Here is a 17,215-nt window from a genome sequence, read left to right as displayed (position 1 = left end):
TTAGTTCCCGTTTAGTTAAATTTCAGTTCTTGTTCAGTTCTCGTTCGGTTCTAGTTCAAATGCGGTTCAGTTTTAGTTCAGATGCGGTTCATTTCTAGTAAAGTTCTAGTTCAGTTCTAGTTCTAGTTCAGTTCTAGTTCAGTTCTAGTTCAGTTCTAGTTCAGTTCTAGTTCTAGTTCAGTTCTAGTTCAGTTCTAGTTCAGTTCTAGTACAATTCTAGTTCAGTTTTAGTTCAGTTCTAGTTCAGTTTTAGTTCAGTTCTAGTTCAGTTCTAGTTCAGTTCTAGTTCAATTCTAGTTCAGTTCTAGTTCCGTTCTAGTTCAGTTCTAGTTCAGTTCTAGTTTTGTTCTAGTTCAGTTCTAGTTCAGTTCTAGTTCAGTTCTAGTTCAGTTCTAGTTCAATTCTAGTTCAGTTCTAGTTCAGTTCTAGTTCAGTTCTAGTTCAGTTCTAGTTCAGTACTAGTTCAGTTCTAGTTCAGTTCTAGTTCAGTTCTAGTTCAGTTCTAGTTCAGTTCTAGTTCAGTTCTAGTTCAGTTCTAGTTCAGTTCTAGTTCAGTTCTAGTTTACTTCTAGTTCAGTTCAAGTTCTACTTTAGTTCTTATTTAGTTCTATTTTATTTCTAAATCAGTTCTAGATCAGTTCTGGTAGAATTCTTGTTCAGTTCTCGTTCACTAATTCAAAGTTTAAAATTTTTCACCAAAGTTTAAAAAAATTTTGAATAATTTGAACTAGCCAGTTTTTATAAAAAAATTTTCCCTTTCATTTCCCAATTAAGATTTTCCTCACATTCGAGTATTTAAATCAAAATTTTATACTTTCAAATTTCTTTGAACGAAATTTAAATTTGTTAAAAATTCAATTGGAATAAGTTTTTTAAATAAAATTTTTACAAAATAAAAACACTCGATACATGGGCTTCAGCTATCAGGTGAAAAGTGTAAAAAGTAAGAAAATTTACCAAAGAAATAAAATTTTAAATTAAAACCAAATTTTCTGCCAGAAAAAAGCATCATTTTGGATAAACAAGAAAATCTGGAAATACAACAAAATTCCTCTAGATATCGACAAAGTAAACGAACTATAACCAAGGAAAGAGTTTATGGGTTAAAAGGAGAACAAGGCAAAGCTAGAGAGCAGCAAAATTCTAAATCAAATGTAGACTTATTTAGACATAAAGAGAGTAAGGGTCTTCATAATTCCGAATCGAAATTAGAGGTCTCTGGGGAAAGTAATGGTGCAGCTAAAAAACTTTTAGAAACTTTACATTCCGGCAAGCAGCAACAAGAGGACGTTATAGAAAAGGTCTTAGACACTTCTCAGCAATTGTACCATTTAGAGGCGACCATTAATCATGAAATTAAAAAGTTAAAACAGCAACGAAGACTTTTGAAAGGCGACAGTTTTAGTATGGATGAAAAGTCGAATAAAAGAAAGGGAAATGAAGCCAGAAAAACGAGTACTTGGGCGGACTATTTGGGGGATAATAATTCTAAAGAAAGACAGAGAAACCCGGAAGAAATAGCAAAGGAAAAGTATTCCCTACAACATCAATGTGTTTGTACTTCGCCACGTTATGGTAGCGATAAGAATTTGTCTCTTCGTCCCCGTATGCGTAGTGTAGCTTCTCAAATACACACACAAGAAGAATTCTTAGATCAGGGAGCTGTAGGAGATTATAGTTCCAATGCCAACTTGAAACCGTTTAAGGATCAAGAAGTTTCAAATTGGAAGGGGATTGCAAAGTGTTCGGATACGCAAATTCCTAAAGCAAATGATCAAATTGTGAATTGTTGTTATGGCTTAGTGTATCCGGCTGCTTGCCAGCAAACTCTCAAGACCTCAACCGACACAAATGGCCAAAGATGTCGGCATTATAGTTGCCAACAGAATGAGGTTAATGGTAATCGGGCATATACCTATTGCCGGGATGAATACTATTACAATTTGCCAAATTATAGTTTTAACGAAGCATCAACAACTGGTGCAAATCCCCAACAATATAGAAGACACAATACCGATCTTAATACCCAAGAATTCTATTGTCGACGACCAGATAAATCTTCCAAATCCCGCTCTAATTCTAAAACCAACAAGAAATCTAAACTAGGCAAAAGCAAAGAATCTCTAGATGATTATAATGCCAATAAAAAGAGAGCTTGTCGAGAGAAAAGAGAAAAACAACAACGCAGCAAATCGGTAGAACAGAGATTAAGGAAAAATGGAAAACTTGCTCAGTTGCTGAGTGAAGAAAGTGTCACAAAATTAATCAAATATCTAGATCGTTATGTGGATGATTATCAAAAGGAGTTTGAGTTCGAAAATAACAAAGAAACTAAGACCAAAGAAGACTCTGAAGAATCCTCAACAGTCCCAACGTTAAAAATAAAAAGTCACACTAATCTTTGTCAAGTAACAGTAAGAAAAAAGCTGGAGCAAAACAAACACCCGGCCAATTTAACAGATTGTGGTGATAGCAACTCTTTGGAAACCCAATATTCTTGGGAAACTTTGAGAATGTTAAAGAAAATGACTATAAGAGAATATAAGCCACCTTTAAAAGTTAAAGAGCAAAGGGAACCAACCGAAGCAAAACATGATAAAGAAGTAGACACTAAAAAGCTTCAGAAAGCTCAAAGATATCGTGAGTATTTGGATAAATTTGAAAGAGAACTACAGGCTAAGAAAAGCATACAAGTTTTAAAACCTCCACCTGAAAATTTCCCCGAACCAGACAGTGAGGAAGTGGAGATATTTAAACAGCTAAAGAAAGATCAAACAGAACCTAAAAGAAGTCCAATTGATACCAGCGATCAATGGGAGCTTTTGGGAGAAACAAATATTAATTCTAGTTTAATTAATAAAGCCAACTTCTCGTTTGATCAAGGTGCAACAAATCACTTTCCCGAAAGTGATAGTTATGAGGAGTTAAGGTATGAATATGGAGCTGCTGCCAGGGGAGAAGATAGTTGGCTAGATTACAATAAATCTAAAGATCAAGTTGAACAAGCAAAATACGATCAAGATTTGAAAGAAACAAAAGGAGATATAAATTATCAAGATAACTGCCAGGAAAGGGAAGGAAGAAGTCGACGAAGAGAAGGAAGAGAAACTAGATTAAGAGATCATCAAGCAGAAGATCAAAGATCTCAAAAGACAGCTAAACAAAAAGACTGCTGGAATTATAGAAAATCTAGAGATAGGGAAAGAAGAGATGAAGATCCCTCAGCAAGATCAGCAGAAATACTGGTTAGAGACTTCAAAGAACGAGTAGCAGAAGATCAACGAGCTCAAAGGGCGCATAAACCAAAAGACTGCTGGACTTATAGAAAATCTAGAGATAAAGAAAGTAGAGATCAAGATCTAACAGCAAGATCATCTGCTATACGCGACACAGTCTTTAAAGAAAGAGAAGCAGAAGATCATAGCTCTAAAATAGAGGATAAACCAAAAGACTTCTGTTCCACTTATAGAAAATCAAGAGAAAGAGCAAGAAAGGCGGAATATCAGGAAGTAAAATCATCTGCAATACCCTACACAGACTTTAAAGAAAGAGAAACAGAAGATCAAAGATATGAAAAAGATAACTGTTTATCGTATAGAAAATCTATAGAAAGGGAAAGAAGAGCAGAAGATCCAAGAACAGGGGAAGCAGCTTTAATACCCGACACAGACTTTCAAATATTAAAAACAAATTGTTTCGCAAAAGACTTTGACTTTTATCGGAACTCCAAAGATAGAGAACGAAGAAATGAAGATCAAATTCCACGATATGTTAGAGAGAGAAGAAAAGATCTAAAAGAAGAATTAAAAGAAGGAATTAAAGTTGAAGATGTCTATAATGAAGAAACCTTTAGACCATCCACAGAGAGTCCAAGGATAACTACACAACAAACTTCTAGATATAATGATCAGACAAGAAGAACTTCTAAAGAAGCCAAGCCACAACCAAGCGAATACTTAAGTCGGACAGCTTTGGAAAGGGTTCAAATAGAACCAGAGTGTAGAGAACGGAGGCAACGGAGATCACAAGATCTAAGTTCAAAAAACTTTAAAGACAAAAGAATGGAATCCACTGAAAGTATAAAACACTTTCTTGAACATTTAAATAAGAAAAGTTTTAGAGAGAACAACGCCAAACCATTGAGAGAATCGCAATCAAAAGAAGCAGAAGATGAAGTTTTAAGATCAAGAAAAGTTGAGTTGAATGAAAGAAATCAATCTCTGGAATATGACGACGAAATCTTTGAAGAATTAAGAGCAAAACCAGGAAAATCTAAAGATCAAAACTCTAGAAGATATTGTGAGGATAAAAGAAGAGAATTTGAAGATCAATGTTCTCGGTATTATGAAGTTTCCAAAAGAGATTATAGAGGTGATAGACAAGCTGAAGATAATGAAGAAATTCTGAGTGATTTAAGAGAAATTCCGCGAAAAGCTGAGGATGAAAATTCAAAATATAGAAGAGATTCTAGAGATCAAAGTTGTAAATATTATGAAGATCCACATAGAAGAGATTACGCAGAATATGATGCAGAAGACTTTGATGAATCTACAGCAAAACCGCGAAAAGCTAAAGATCATGGAAGAAATGATTTTAAGGATAAAAGGAGAGTCTCTGAAGATCAGAACAATGATCTCAATGATTATAAAGAGAGAAAAAGAGATTTCTTAGAAGTAAAGCAGTATCCAAAGGAAAGAGATTTGAGAGCATCCGAAATTGAAGCCAAATATGGAGTAGAAAACCCTAAGGAAAGACAGAGGATAGCTAAAGATCAAATTGACACGCCAAATGGTAGAGATTATAAAGCCGAACAAAGAGATCTTCCAGAAGTTGAACTTATAAAAGAAAAAATCGAGAAACACGACGAATTAGATGAAGAGGAACTGCACAAACACCAACATTTGGATTTAGAGGACATTGCAAATAAACCGAAAACTTCTAAGAGATCAAAACGAGTATCTGAGAATAATACAGACGATAAAGAACCCAGGACAACAACTTCCTTGCATAAGGAGTTCCAATTATATCCTCTTAAGCAAGAACCACAAATGCCGGAAGAATTTTCAAATCAACATGAGCAATTTTCTAAAGAACCCGAAAGTTACGTTAAGGAGGATCCCGGAAAAAGAGAAAAGAACTCCAACAGTTCCTCCTATAACGATTTCAAACAAGTTATGGATCATAGTTTGGGACTTTATACCAGTCGAGCTAGTCAAACCGATTATCAATTTAAACCTCAACTAAACGCACAACTTTCCTCACAAACATTTACCAGAGAAAAGGAAACTCCCAATGAAAATCAAAAGGAGTATCAGGAAACTTTAGCACAATCAACTGAATTACCTTTAACAACTTCTGAAGCCTTAAAATATTTGAAAAATTTCCTAACAACCTATCAGGACTCCAATTTAGAAGGGCAATGTGCTGAAGCAGTAACCTTGGCCGCTCAGGAGTTAATAACAAAATTAAGTTCCTGCAAAAGTTCTCTGCAAACTGAGACCAATTCGAGAATGCAACTACAAGAACCGAGAAGTTCTTTACGGGACTCAGCCAGCTTCACAGTAGAACAGAAACTAACACAAGATACACAATTTAAAGATCTGGAAACTACCACAGATAGTAGTGATCCTCAAATTGCAAACGCAATAGCAACAGGTGAAGATTCAAAAACTCTGACAGCTGAAAGTTATAAATCACAAATGGAATGGGCTGTAGGCGCTTTAAAAGAGCAGGCTAAAGAAGATCCCTTAATTGAATTAATAGAACAGGAATCCTATCATTATAAATCACAACCTTGCGATATGGAACAATGGGAATCTATGGAAACTTATCAGAGATATGAAGAGTACAACGATAATTCAGCTAATTTAAGATCACAGCAAGAAAAATATGTAGATCCAAGAGCATCTTGCAATACAACTATTTTGCAAGATAACTCTCATTATATGGAAATGCAGGATCCATTACCATTAAGCTATGGAGAGGACTGCACAGATCCTTGTGTGCAGAGAAAATTTACTTGTGGGTCTTTACCTGGTCCTAACAGACTACATGCTTTTGATCCTCAACTAATGCCTTTGAAGGGAATTTTGAAACCTTGTCGTACAATAGAAGATGCTCAAATGGTCAGCTATGACTTGGAATCTCATAGAACAACTTCGGTGGTTAGTTTTGGGCTAAAAGAAGAGGTCAATACACATACGGAAACAGCAATGTCTTTTAAACAAGCAGATGATGAAGTGGGTAAGAAATTAGACCTGAACAAGAACTGAACTAAGATAGAACTAAAACTGCACTAAGATAGAACTAGAACTGAACTAGAACTGAACTAGAACTGAACTAGAACTGAACTAGAACTGAACTAGAACTGAACTAGAACTGAACTAGAACTGAACTAGAACTGAACTAGAACTGAACTTAGAACTGAACTAGAACTGAACTAGAACTGAACTAGAACTGAACTAGAACTGAACTAGAACTGAACTAGAACTGAACTAGACTGAACTAGAACTGAACTAGAACTGAACTAGAACTGAACTAGAACTGAACTAGAACTGAACTAGAGCTGAACTAGAACTGAACTAGAACTGAACTAGAACTGAACTAGAACTGAACTAGAACTGAACTAGAACTGAACTACATCTAAACTAGAACTGAACTAAAACTGAACTGGAACTGAACTAGAACTGAACTAGAACTGAACTAGAACTGAACTAGAACTGAACTAGAACTGAACTAGAACTGAACTAGAACTGAACTAGAACTGAACTAGAACTGAACTAGAACTGAACTAGAACTGAACTAGAACTGAACTAGAACTGAACTAGAACTGAACTGGAACTGAACTGGAACTGAACTAGAACTAGAACTGAACTAAAACTGAACTAGAACTCAAACTGAACTGTTATACTGACAAATTTTCTATAGAAAAACTATTATACTGTAAATTTTTCTTAAGTAAAACTGTTATACTAATACCATTCTTGAAGAAAAAACTGTAATACTGACAATTTTCTATAGAAAAACTTCTATATTATAAATTTTTCTTAAAAAAGCTGTTATACTGATAACTTTATACTGTATATTGTAAAATTTTCATTCGAAAACTGTTATACTGATAATTTTTCTGTAAAAAAAACTGTTATACTGACAATTTTTCTGTAGGCAATTTAAATTTATTAAAAAATTGTTATACTGACTCTTTTTTATTAAAAAAACTGTTATACTGAAAATGTTTTATTAAAAACTGTTATACTGAAAATTTGTCTATAGGAAAACTATTATACTGAAAAATTTGCTATATAAAAACTGTTATACTGACAATTTTCTATAGAAAAACTATTATACTGCAATTTTTTCTAAAGAAAAACTGTTATAATGATAATTTTTCTATAGAAAACTGTTATGCTGAACATTTTTCTTTAGAAAAACTATTGTTCTCTAAATTTTCCTATAGAAAAACTGTTATACTGACAATTTTTTTAATAGCAGTTCCTCTATTAAACAAAATTTCAGTATGGGAATTTTTCTATAGCAAAACTCTAATACTGAAAAATGTTCTATATAAAAACTCTAATATTAAAATTATTTCTTTGAAAAACATTTATACCATAATTTTTTCATGGAAAACTCTTATAACGAAAACTTTTCTAAAGAAAAACTCTTATACAACAAAAAGATATTTATAGAAAAACTGTTATACTAATAATTTTTATATAAATTTTCAAATTATATAAACGCATGTTCATCACATACCTTTCATCATCAGCTCAACACTGCAATGAAACCCAGCAAACAATTATAACTAAAGATGAGTTACTGCAACAGCCCATAACCCAGCAAACCAAATATCAGCTTACCAAAACTATCAACACCAAACATCCTCTTAATCAAAATAATCAACTAGATGCATCATTATCAGCAAGTGAATCATATTACCGTAATACTTCTTCTCGTCTGTATACTGTAGAATTGGCAAAATTTAAACAATGTCCTTGTATGTTGGATACTTATCTGACAATGTTGAATAACTACTACAAAAGCAAGAAAAATTAAAAAAATAATAATAATTAATAAATGAATTTTAGTTAATGTTTAGTTATTTAAAAGAATTATTTTTAATTGGTTAAACAGTTTTATTTTTCTTACAATAATTTAGAGAATAAAAAGGAATGTTTTCTTAATAAAAATAAAAGAAAATAAATAAAATTAGAAAAAAATATTAAAGAGAAAGACAACTATAAAGTTTGTGTGGGAAAACGTGGACTTTGTTCGCGTGAACGAGCCTGACGAAAACGATCATCGGTAAGATTGTGACGCAGCTCTTGATTTTGTACTTGATATTCGTGGGCGAGTATTTGATGTTGTTCACGTTTTTGTTTCTCTTGAGCTAAATCATTCTGTAAAGGTGTAAATTATGGAAAATAATTCTAATTTTAAAGTTTACTTTTCAAACTTTACCAGTAGTTCCTCATTGGTTTGTCTTAAACGCACTAGTTCTTGACTTAATTTACTATCAACTTTGATTTGTTCTTCCAAATCACGGCGAGTCTTGGCTAATAGCTCTTCTAAGGTTTCGGCTGAAATCAGTTTTCCCTTTTCCGTTTTATCAATTTCCATACGTAGTTTTTCATTTTCGGATTCCAACTATAAGCAAATATTTGTTAAAAAGGAACTTTATTTCTTTATATTACCTACCTTTCTCTTTATGTCATTTAATTCATATAATTCTGCATTTAATTTATCCTTTTCTATATCTAATTTATTGCATAATTCTTTTCGTGCTGTCAAATCAGTTTTTAATAGATGTTGTTCATCTAAACTTTCCTCCAGTTTATGTTCCAAACATGTGGCCTTGGCAGTAAGTGTGGCAATTTTATCTTCCAATTCTGAGATTAAATTATTACGGCAGCATAGTTCTTTTTTAAGGGAAACTATATCAGTTTCCAATTCTACCACTTGTCGTCTGTTTTTAGAAGGAATTTTTGAGAGGTATTTATATGTTTATTATTTTATTCATTTAACTTAATTTAAAAACTAATGGCAGCTAATTTTAATAAAAAAAATTAATTATCAACAATTTGTAAGATTTCTTTAATTCTAAGGCAGCAACAACAATGGCAAGAGCTACAATTACAAAAAGAGTTAAAAGAGAAGGAAAGGAAAGGAAAAGAAAGAGAGATAAAACTAATTGAGATAGATAGTCAATTCAAAACTTATAATACTGTATTTAATCGAACTAGAATTGAATAAGAACTGAACTAGAACTGAACTAGAACTGAATCAGAACTGAACTAGAACTGAACTAGAACTGAACTAGAACTGAACTAGAACTGAACTAGAACTGAACTAGAACTGAACTAGAACTGACTAGAACTGAACTAGAACTGAACTAGAACTGAACTAGAACTGAACTAGAACTGAACTAGAACTGAACTAGAACTGAACTAGAACTGAACTAGAACTGAACTAGAATTAACTAGAACTGAACTAGAACTGAACTAGAACTGAACTAAAACTGAACTAGAACTGAACTAACTGAACTAGAACTGAACTAGAACTGAACGAACTGAACTAGAACTGAACTAGAACTGAACTAGAACTGAACTAGAACTGAACTAGAACTGAACTAGAACTGAACTAGAACTGAACTAGAACTGAACTTGAACTTAAATAGAACTGAACTAGAACTGAACTAGAACTGAACTAGAACTGAACTAGAACTGAACTAGAACTGAACTAGAACTGAACTAGAACTGAACTAGAACTGAACTAGAACTGAACTAGAACTGAACTAGAACTGAACTAGAACTGAACTAGAACTGAACTAGAACTGAACTAGAACTGAACTAGAACTGAACTAGAACTGAACTAGAACTGAACTAGAACTGAACTAGAACTGAACCAGAACTGAACTGAACTAGAACTGAACTAGAACTGAACTAGAACTGAACTAGAACTGAACTAAAACTGAACTAGAACTAGAACTGAACTAGAACTGAACTAGAACTGAACTAGAACTGAACTAGAACTGAACTAGAACTGAACTAGAACTGAACTAGAACTGAACCTAGAACTGAACTAGAACTGAACTAGAACTGAACTAGAACTGAACAGAACTGAACTAGAACTTAACTAGAACTGAACTAGAACTGAACTAGAAATGAACTAGACTGAACTAGAACTGAACTAGAACTGAACTAGAACTAAACTAGAACTAACTAGAACTGAACTAGAACTGAACTAGAACTGAACTAGAACTGAACTAGAACTGAACTAGAACTGAACTAGAACTGAACTAGAACTGAACTAACTGAACTAGAACTGAACTAGAACTGAACTAGAACTGAACTAGAACTGAACTAGAACTGAACTAGAACTGAACTAGAACTGAACTAGAACTGAACTAGAACTGAACTAGAACTGAACTAGAACTGAACTAGAACTGAACTAGAACTGAACTAGAACTGACTAGAACTGAACTAGAACTGAACTAGAACTGAACTAGAACTGAACTAGAACTGAACTAGAACTGAACTAGAACTGAACTAGAACTGAAACTAGACACTGAACTAGAACTGAACTAGAACTGAACTAGAACTGAACTAGAACTGAACTAGAACTGAAACTAGAACTGAACTAGAACTGAACTAGAACTGAACTAGAACTGAACTAGAACTGAACTAGAACTGAACTAGAACTGAACTAGAACTGAACTAGAACTGAACTAGAACTGAACTAGAACTGAACTAGAACTGAACTAAAACTGAACTAGAACTGAACTAGAACGGAACTAGAACTGAACTAGAACTGAACTAGAACTGAACTAGAACTGAACTAGAACTGAACTAGAACTGAACTAGAACTGAAACTAGAACTGAACTAGAACTGAACTAGAACTGAACTAGAACTGAACTAGAGCTGTTATACTGACAATTTTTCTATAGAAAAACTTTTATACTGACAATTTTTCTATAGAAAAACTTTTATACTGACAATTTTTTCTATAGAAAAATTGTTTGCTGAGAATTTAAAAAATAAAATTGTTATTGTTTTTATAAGAAATACTGTTATACTGATAATTTTTCTGAATAAAAATTGTAATACTGACATTTTTTCGATTCAAAAACTGTTATATTGAAAATTTTGTTGCAGAAAAACTATTATACTGAACATTTTTCTATAGAAAACTTTTGTACTTAAAAGTTGTTTATAGAATACCTGTTATATAGACAATTTTTTGTGTGGAAAAACTAATAGACCTCAAACTACTCTGATGAGAAACTGTTGCACTTAAAATTTCTCTATAGAAAACTGTTATACTGTTTATTTTTTCTTTAGGAAAACTGTTATACTGTTTATTTTTCTATAGGAAAACTGTTATACTGTTTATTTTTCTAATAGGAAACTGTTATACTGTATATTTGTCTTAAGAAAATTGTTATAGTGAACAAATTTACTATTGAAAACTGTTATACTGAAAAATTTTTCAATAGAAAAATCTGTTATACTGAACAATTTTTCTATAGAAAAACTGTTATACTGAAAAATATTTAAGAATAATTTTTTAATGAAAACTGTTATACTTAAAATGTTTGTAAAGAAAACTTACTTATATTCCGCAGCTTCATTTTCCAAACTCTGATTATTACCCTCCAGCATAACAGCATCATGCGACAAACTTCTATAATGATCCAACATTTCATCACGTTCTTTTTCCTTTAAGATTAAAACAAAAATAACAAAAAACTATTTCTTAAAATATAAAAAAATTTCAAACAAAACCTTTTGCATTAATAAATCCTCCGCTTTTTTCACTTCCTCCACATATTTTCTCAGCTGTTGTTTCAAACGTTCAATTTCCTTTTCAGAATCTTTAAGTTGTTTTTTCAAAATAACAACTTCAGCCTGGCTATCGGCCAAGTCATTGGTCAGACGTCTGTAAAATTGTAATGAAGAAATTTATGAAATTGTTAGCAAAATAACACTCAAATGAGATAAATTAAATTCATATAAATAAATAAACTAGTTTGCATTTATTTCCTATAGAAAAAAACTTACACATTTTCTTGTATGGCCTGATCTCGACTGGTTTTTAAGGCGGTAAGTTGTTGTTTTAAACTTTTGCTTTCCGTAGAGGTCTCGTGTAGTTCAGAATCACGTTCACGTGTTTGATATTTAAGTTTACTGAAATTATACAATAAAAAACAGAATGTCTTTTAAAAAAGATAACATTTAACAAACAAATTTAAACACAACAACAATGTCTAGTGTAAACAAAAGATTTAAGACACAAACTTGTTTTTCTTATTATTTAATTTTTATGTTTTTTATTTATCTCCTAAACATAAATTATGCAATTTTGATATGCACTCTATTATTATTTATTAATTAGCTAATAAATATTTCATTATTTCTTTTCGCTTTTATTTATTTTGTAACAATTTTGATTCTTTTGACATCATGATACCCTGGCCAGCCTCTGTTTCAAATTACTTATTAAGGGGGGATTATCTTTCCATTTAAAACTCGATATCTTACTACTGCTCTATTGTTGGTTTAATAATAACTCATTATTAATTGTGTGTGTCTGTTGATATTTTGACCAAACCCACAACAATAATAGTTGTGACCAATTTCAATTTGTATTATTAAGCAACAATTGCAGCCAAGTGTTTGAAAGTTGTGGCAATATGTCTGGGTTTTATTGCAGCATAACAATTTGAAAAGGGCTTTGTAATGCACTCTCTTAAACATGCAGACATTTGTTGTTAATTTTTAAAGTAAAATAATATTCTTTCAAACACATTATAGGATTATAAAGAAATAAGGTGGGTATTATTTATCATAACAATTAAACATAATAGAAAGATAAGTTTTCATACAATTTTTTATAAAAAATAATCAAATATTTCTATATATTGAGTAAATTGTACTAGAACTGTACTAAAACAGAACTATAAAAGAACTAGGACAAAACAAGGACAGAACTAGAACAGAAATAGAACAGAACTAGAACAGAACTAGAACAGAACTAGAACAGAACTAGAACAGAACTAGAACAGAACTAGAACAGAACTAGAACAGAACTAGAACAGAACTAGAACAGAACTAGAACAGAACTAGAACTGAACTAGAACAGAACTAGAACAGAACTAGAACAGAACTAGAACAGAACTAGAACAGAACAGAACTAGAACAGAACTAGAACAGAACTAGAACAGAACTAAAACAGAACTAGAACAGAACTAGAACAGAACTAGAACAGAACTAGAACAGAACTAGAACAGAACTAGAACAGAACTAGAACAGAACTAGAACAGAACTAGAACAGAACTAGAACAGAACTAGAACAGAACTAGAACAGAACTAGAACTGAACTAGAACTGAACTAGAACTGAACTAGAACTGAACTAGTACTGAACTAGAACTGAACTAGAACTGAACTAGAACTGAACTAGAACTGAACTAGAACTGAACTAGAACTGAACTAGAACTGAACTAGAACTGAACTAGAACTGAACTAGAACTGAACTAGAACTGAACAAGAACTGAACTAGAACTGAACTAGAACTGAACTAGAACTGAACTAGAACTGAACTAGAACTGAACTAGAACAGAACTAGAACAGAACTAGAACAGAACTAGAACAGAACTAGAACAGAACTAGAACTGAACTAGAACAGAACTAGAACAGAACTAGAACTGAACTACAACTGAACTAGAACAGAACTAGAACAGAATTAGGACAGAACTAGAACAGATGTAGAACAGATGTAGAACAGAACTAGAACAGAACTAGAACTGAACTAGAACTGAACTAGAACTGAACTAGAACTGAACTAGAACTGAACTAGAACTGAACTAGAACTAAACTAGAACTGAACTAGAACTGAACTAGAACTGAACTAGAACTGAACTAGAACTGAAACTAGAACTGAACTAGAACTGAACTAGAACTGAACTAGAACTGAACTAGAACTGAACTAGAACTGAACTAGAACTGAACTAGAACTGAACTAGAACTGAAACTAGAACTGACTAGAACTGAACTAGAACTGAACTACAACTGAACTAGAACTGAACTAGAACTGACTAGAACTGAACTAGAACTGAACTAGAAAACTGACTAGAACTGACTAGAACTGACTAGAACTGAACTAGAACTGAACTAGAACTGAACTAGAACTGAACTAGAACTGAACTAGAACTGAACTAGAACTGAACTAGAACTGAACTAGAACTGAACTAGAACTGAACTAGAACTGAACTAGAACTGAAACTAGAACTGAACTAGAACTGAACTAGAACTGAACTAGAACTGAACTAGAACTGAACTAGAACTGAACTAGAACTGAACTAGAACTGAACTAACAACTGAACTAGAACTGAACTAGAACTGACTAGATCTGAACTAGAACTGAACTAGAACTGAACTAGAACTGAACTAGAACTTACTAGAACTGAACTAGAACTGAACTAGAACTGAACTAGAACTGAACTAGAACTGAACTAGAACTGAACTAGAACTGAACTAGAACTGAACTAGAACTGAACTAGAACTGAACTAGAACTGAACTAGAACTGAACTAGAACTGAACTAGAACTGAACTAGAACTGAACTAGAACTGAACTAGAACTGAACTAGAAACTGAACTAGAACTGAACTAGAACTGAACTAGAACTGAACTAGAACTGAACTAGAACTGAACTAGAACTGAACTAGAACTGAACTAGAACTGAACTAGAACTGAACTAGAACTGAACTAGAACTGAACTAGAACTGAACTAGAACTGAACTAGAACTGAACTAGAACTGAACTGGAACTGAAATAGAACTGAAATAGAACTGAAATAGAATTCAACCAGATCTGATTATAAACTCAACTAGGATTGAATTAGAAGGTAACTGGAACTAAACTAAATGTTTAAGAAACTGAACTTTTGCATTTATCAAAAAGTCAGTTACGAGTTAGAATGGCATAAGAATTGGACAAAAACTGATCGTGATTTGGGATTGAATTGAACTAGAACTAAACTAGTTGATCAAAAGAGTAGTAAAACTGATCTAAATTTGAACTAGAATTAAACTAAAACTGATCAAGAACTGAAGTACAAATGATTTTTCTTTTAATCCACTTATTAAGACTCGTGTTTAAATCTTTATAATTTATTGAAAGTAAAGAAACATTAAGCATACTTTTAATTACCAATCTATAAAAAATATGACATTTCTAAATAAACTTAAACCTCTATAACCTTTTTTGTTGAAAATAACATTTAAAATGATAAACCGCATAAGAAACTACAACTTTTTTTCAACAAAGTTGTTTAGATATTTATTTTGAATGTAAAGGCACACCTTTACTATCTATAATTGCTGAAAATGTCAGTTGTATAAACATTAAAATAAATTATTGAAAAAAAAAAACGAAATATAAATAGACTTGTATTTACTTAACATGTTCTAGTGTTCTTCAAGTCCATTTGTTGAAATATAGACTTTTTTTAAAACGCAACCATGAATCATGCTAAAAAAGAATCAAAAAAAGTACTTGAAACCAAAATTAAAGTCTTTTTTTACATAAAAATAATAATATTCGTGGTTGTATGCAAACCACGTTCTTTTTTTCAACTTTACAATATCCGTCAATGAAATTTTGTTAAGAACAAAAAATGCTGCAGCAAATGCAAAGTGTTCTTAAAAAAAATTATTTATGTGTCTGTTTAAAAGTTTTCCTTTCAATCAAAGACAAGTCATCGTCTCAAGTACTTTTTTCTGTTTAAAGGTAGACGATAGTTGTTGGCAGGCAAAAATAGGAAAAAAAGAAGTAAGAGTGGTTTGGGTTAATGTTTGCCAATATTTTTTTTAATGCAGACATGGATTTACGAGATATTTCTGTTAATTCTTTATAATTTTTCCGTTTTTAATTTAAACATTGATAAAATTAGAAGCCGTTTTATACAGAACCAGAACAGAACGGAACTAGAACAGAAATACAACAGAACTAGAACAGAAGTAGAACAGAACTAGAACAGAAGTAGAACAGTACTAGAACAGTACTATAAAAGAACTATAACAGAACTAGAACAGAACTAGAACTGAACTAGAACAGAACTAGAACAGAACTAGAACAGAACTAGAACAGAACTAGAACAGAACTAGAACAGAACTAGAACAGAACTAGAACTGAACTAGAACAGAACTAGAACTGAACTAGAACAGAACAGAACTAGAACTGAACTAGAACAGAACTAGAAAAGAACTAGAACAGAACTAGAACAGAACTAGAACAGAACTAGAACAGAACTAGAACAGAACTAGAACAGAACTAGAACAGAACTAGAACAGAACTAGAACAGAACTAGAACAGAACTAGAACAGAACTAGAACAGAACTAGAACAGAACTAGAACAGAACTAGAACAGAACTAGAACTAGAACAGAACTAGAACAGAACTAGAACAGAACTAGAACTAGAACAGAACAGAACTAGAACAGAACTAGAACAGAACTAGAACAGAACTAGAACAGAACTAGAACAGAACTAGAACAGAACTAGAACAGAACTAGAACAGAACTAGAACAGAACTAGAACAGAACTAGAACAGAACTAGAACAGAACTAGAACAGAACTAGAACAGAACTAGAACAGAACTAGAACAGAACTAGAACAAAACTAGAACAGTAACTAGAACAGAACTAGAACAGAACAAGAACAGAACAAGAACAGAACAAGAACAGAACAAGAACAGAACAAGAACAGAACAAGAACAGAACAAGAACAGAACAAGAACAGAACAAGAACAGAACAAGAACAGAACAAGAACAGAACAAGAAACAGAACAAGAACAGAACAAGAACAGAACAAGAACAGAACAAGAACAGAACAAGAACAGAACAAGAACAGAACAAGAACAGAACAAGAACAGAACAAGAACAGAACAAGAACAGAACAAGAACAGAACAAGAACAGAACAAGAACAGAACAAGAACAGAACAAGAACAGAACAAGAACAGAACAAGAACAGAACAAGAACAGAACAAGAACAGAACAAGAACAGAACAAGAACAGAACAAGAACAGAACAAGAACAGAACAAGAACAGAACAAGAACAGAACAAGAACAGAACAAGAACAGAACAAGAACAGAACAAGAACAGAACAAGAACAGAACAAGAACAGAACAAGAACAGAACAAGAACAGAACAAGAAC

General features: G+C 32.4%; 2 protein-coding genes across 2 annotated transcripts in view; one reads left to right on the top strand and one right to left on the bottom strand.

Annotated features, from left to right (window-relative positions):
• The first annotated feature begins 774 nt into the window (after positions 1-774).
• LOC119600217 (trichohyalin-like) lies at positions 775-8,128 on the top strand. Its single transcript, XM_037950311.1, has 3 exons — positions 775-943; positions 1,000-6,243; positions 7,769-8,128. The coding sequence occupies exons 1-3, from the start codon at positions 910-912 to the stop codon at positions 8,053-8,055; spliced, it is 5,565 nt and encodes a 1,854-aa protein (XP_037806239.1). The 5' UTR covers positions 775-909; the 3' UTR covers positions 8,056-8,128.
• Positions 8,129-8,164: 36 nt separating this feature from the next.
• Positions 8,165-17,215, bottom strand: part of LOC119600218 (centrosomal protein of 135 kDa) — a 40,027-nt gene continuing 30,976 nt past the window's right edge. The window contains exons 10-15 of the mRNA XM_037950312.1: positions 12,061-12,186; positions 11,785-11,938; positions 11,612-11,718; positions 8,698-8,965; positions 8,461-8,646; positions 8,165-8,399 (exon numbers count right to left, since the gene is read on the bottom strand). Coding sequence (XP_037806240.1) covers positions 8,238-8,399; positions 8,461-8,646; positions 8,698-8,965; positions 11,612-11,718; positions 11,785-11,938; positions 12,061-12,186 — 1,003 coding nt within the window. The 3' untranslated portion in view covers positions 8,165-8,237. The remainder of the gene's footprint in view (positions 8,400-8,460; positions 8,647-8,697; positions 8,966-11,611; positions 11,719-11,784; positions 11,939-12,060; positions 12,187-17,215) is intronic.

Source organism: Lucilia sericata, unplaced genomic scaffold (genome assembly GCF_015586225.1).
Source record: "Lucilia sericata isolate MDLA Ls3-8-SP2 unplaced genomic scaffold, ASM1558622v1 Contig000108F_arrow, whole genome shotgun sequence".
NCBI lineage: Eukaryota > Metazoa > Arthropoda > Insecta > Diptera > Calliphoridae > Lucilia > Lucilia sericata.
This window is presented reverse-complemented; position numbering and strand designations above follow the sequence as displayed.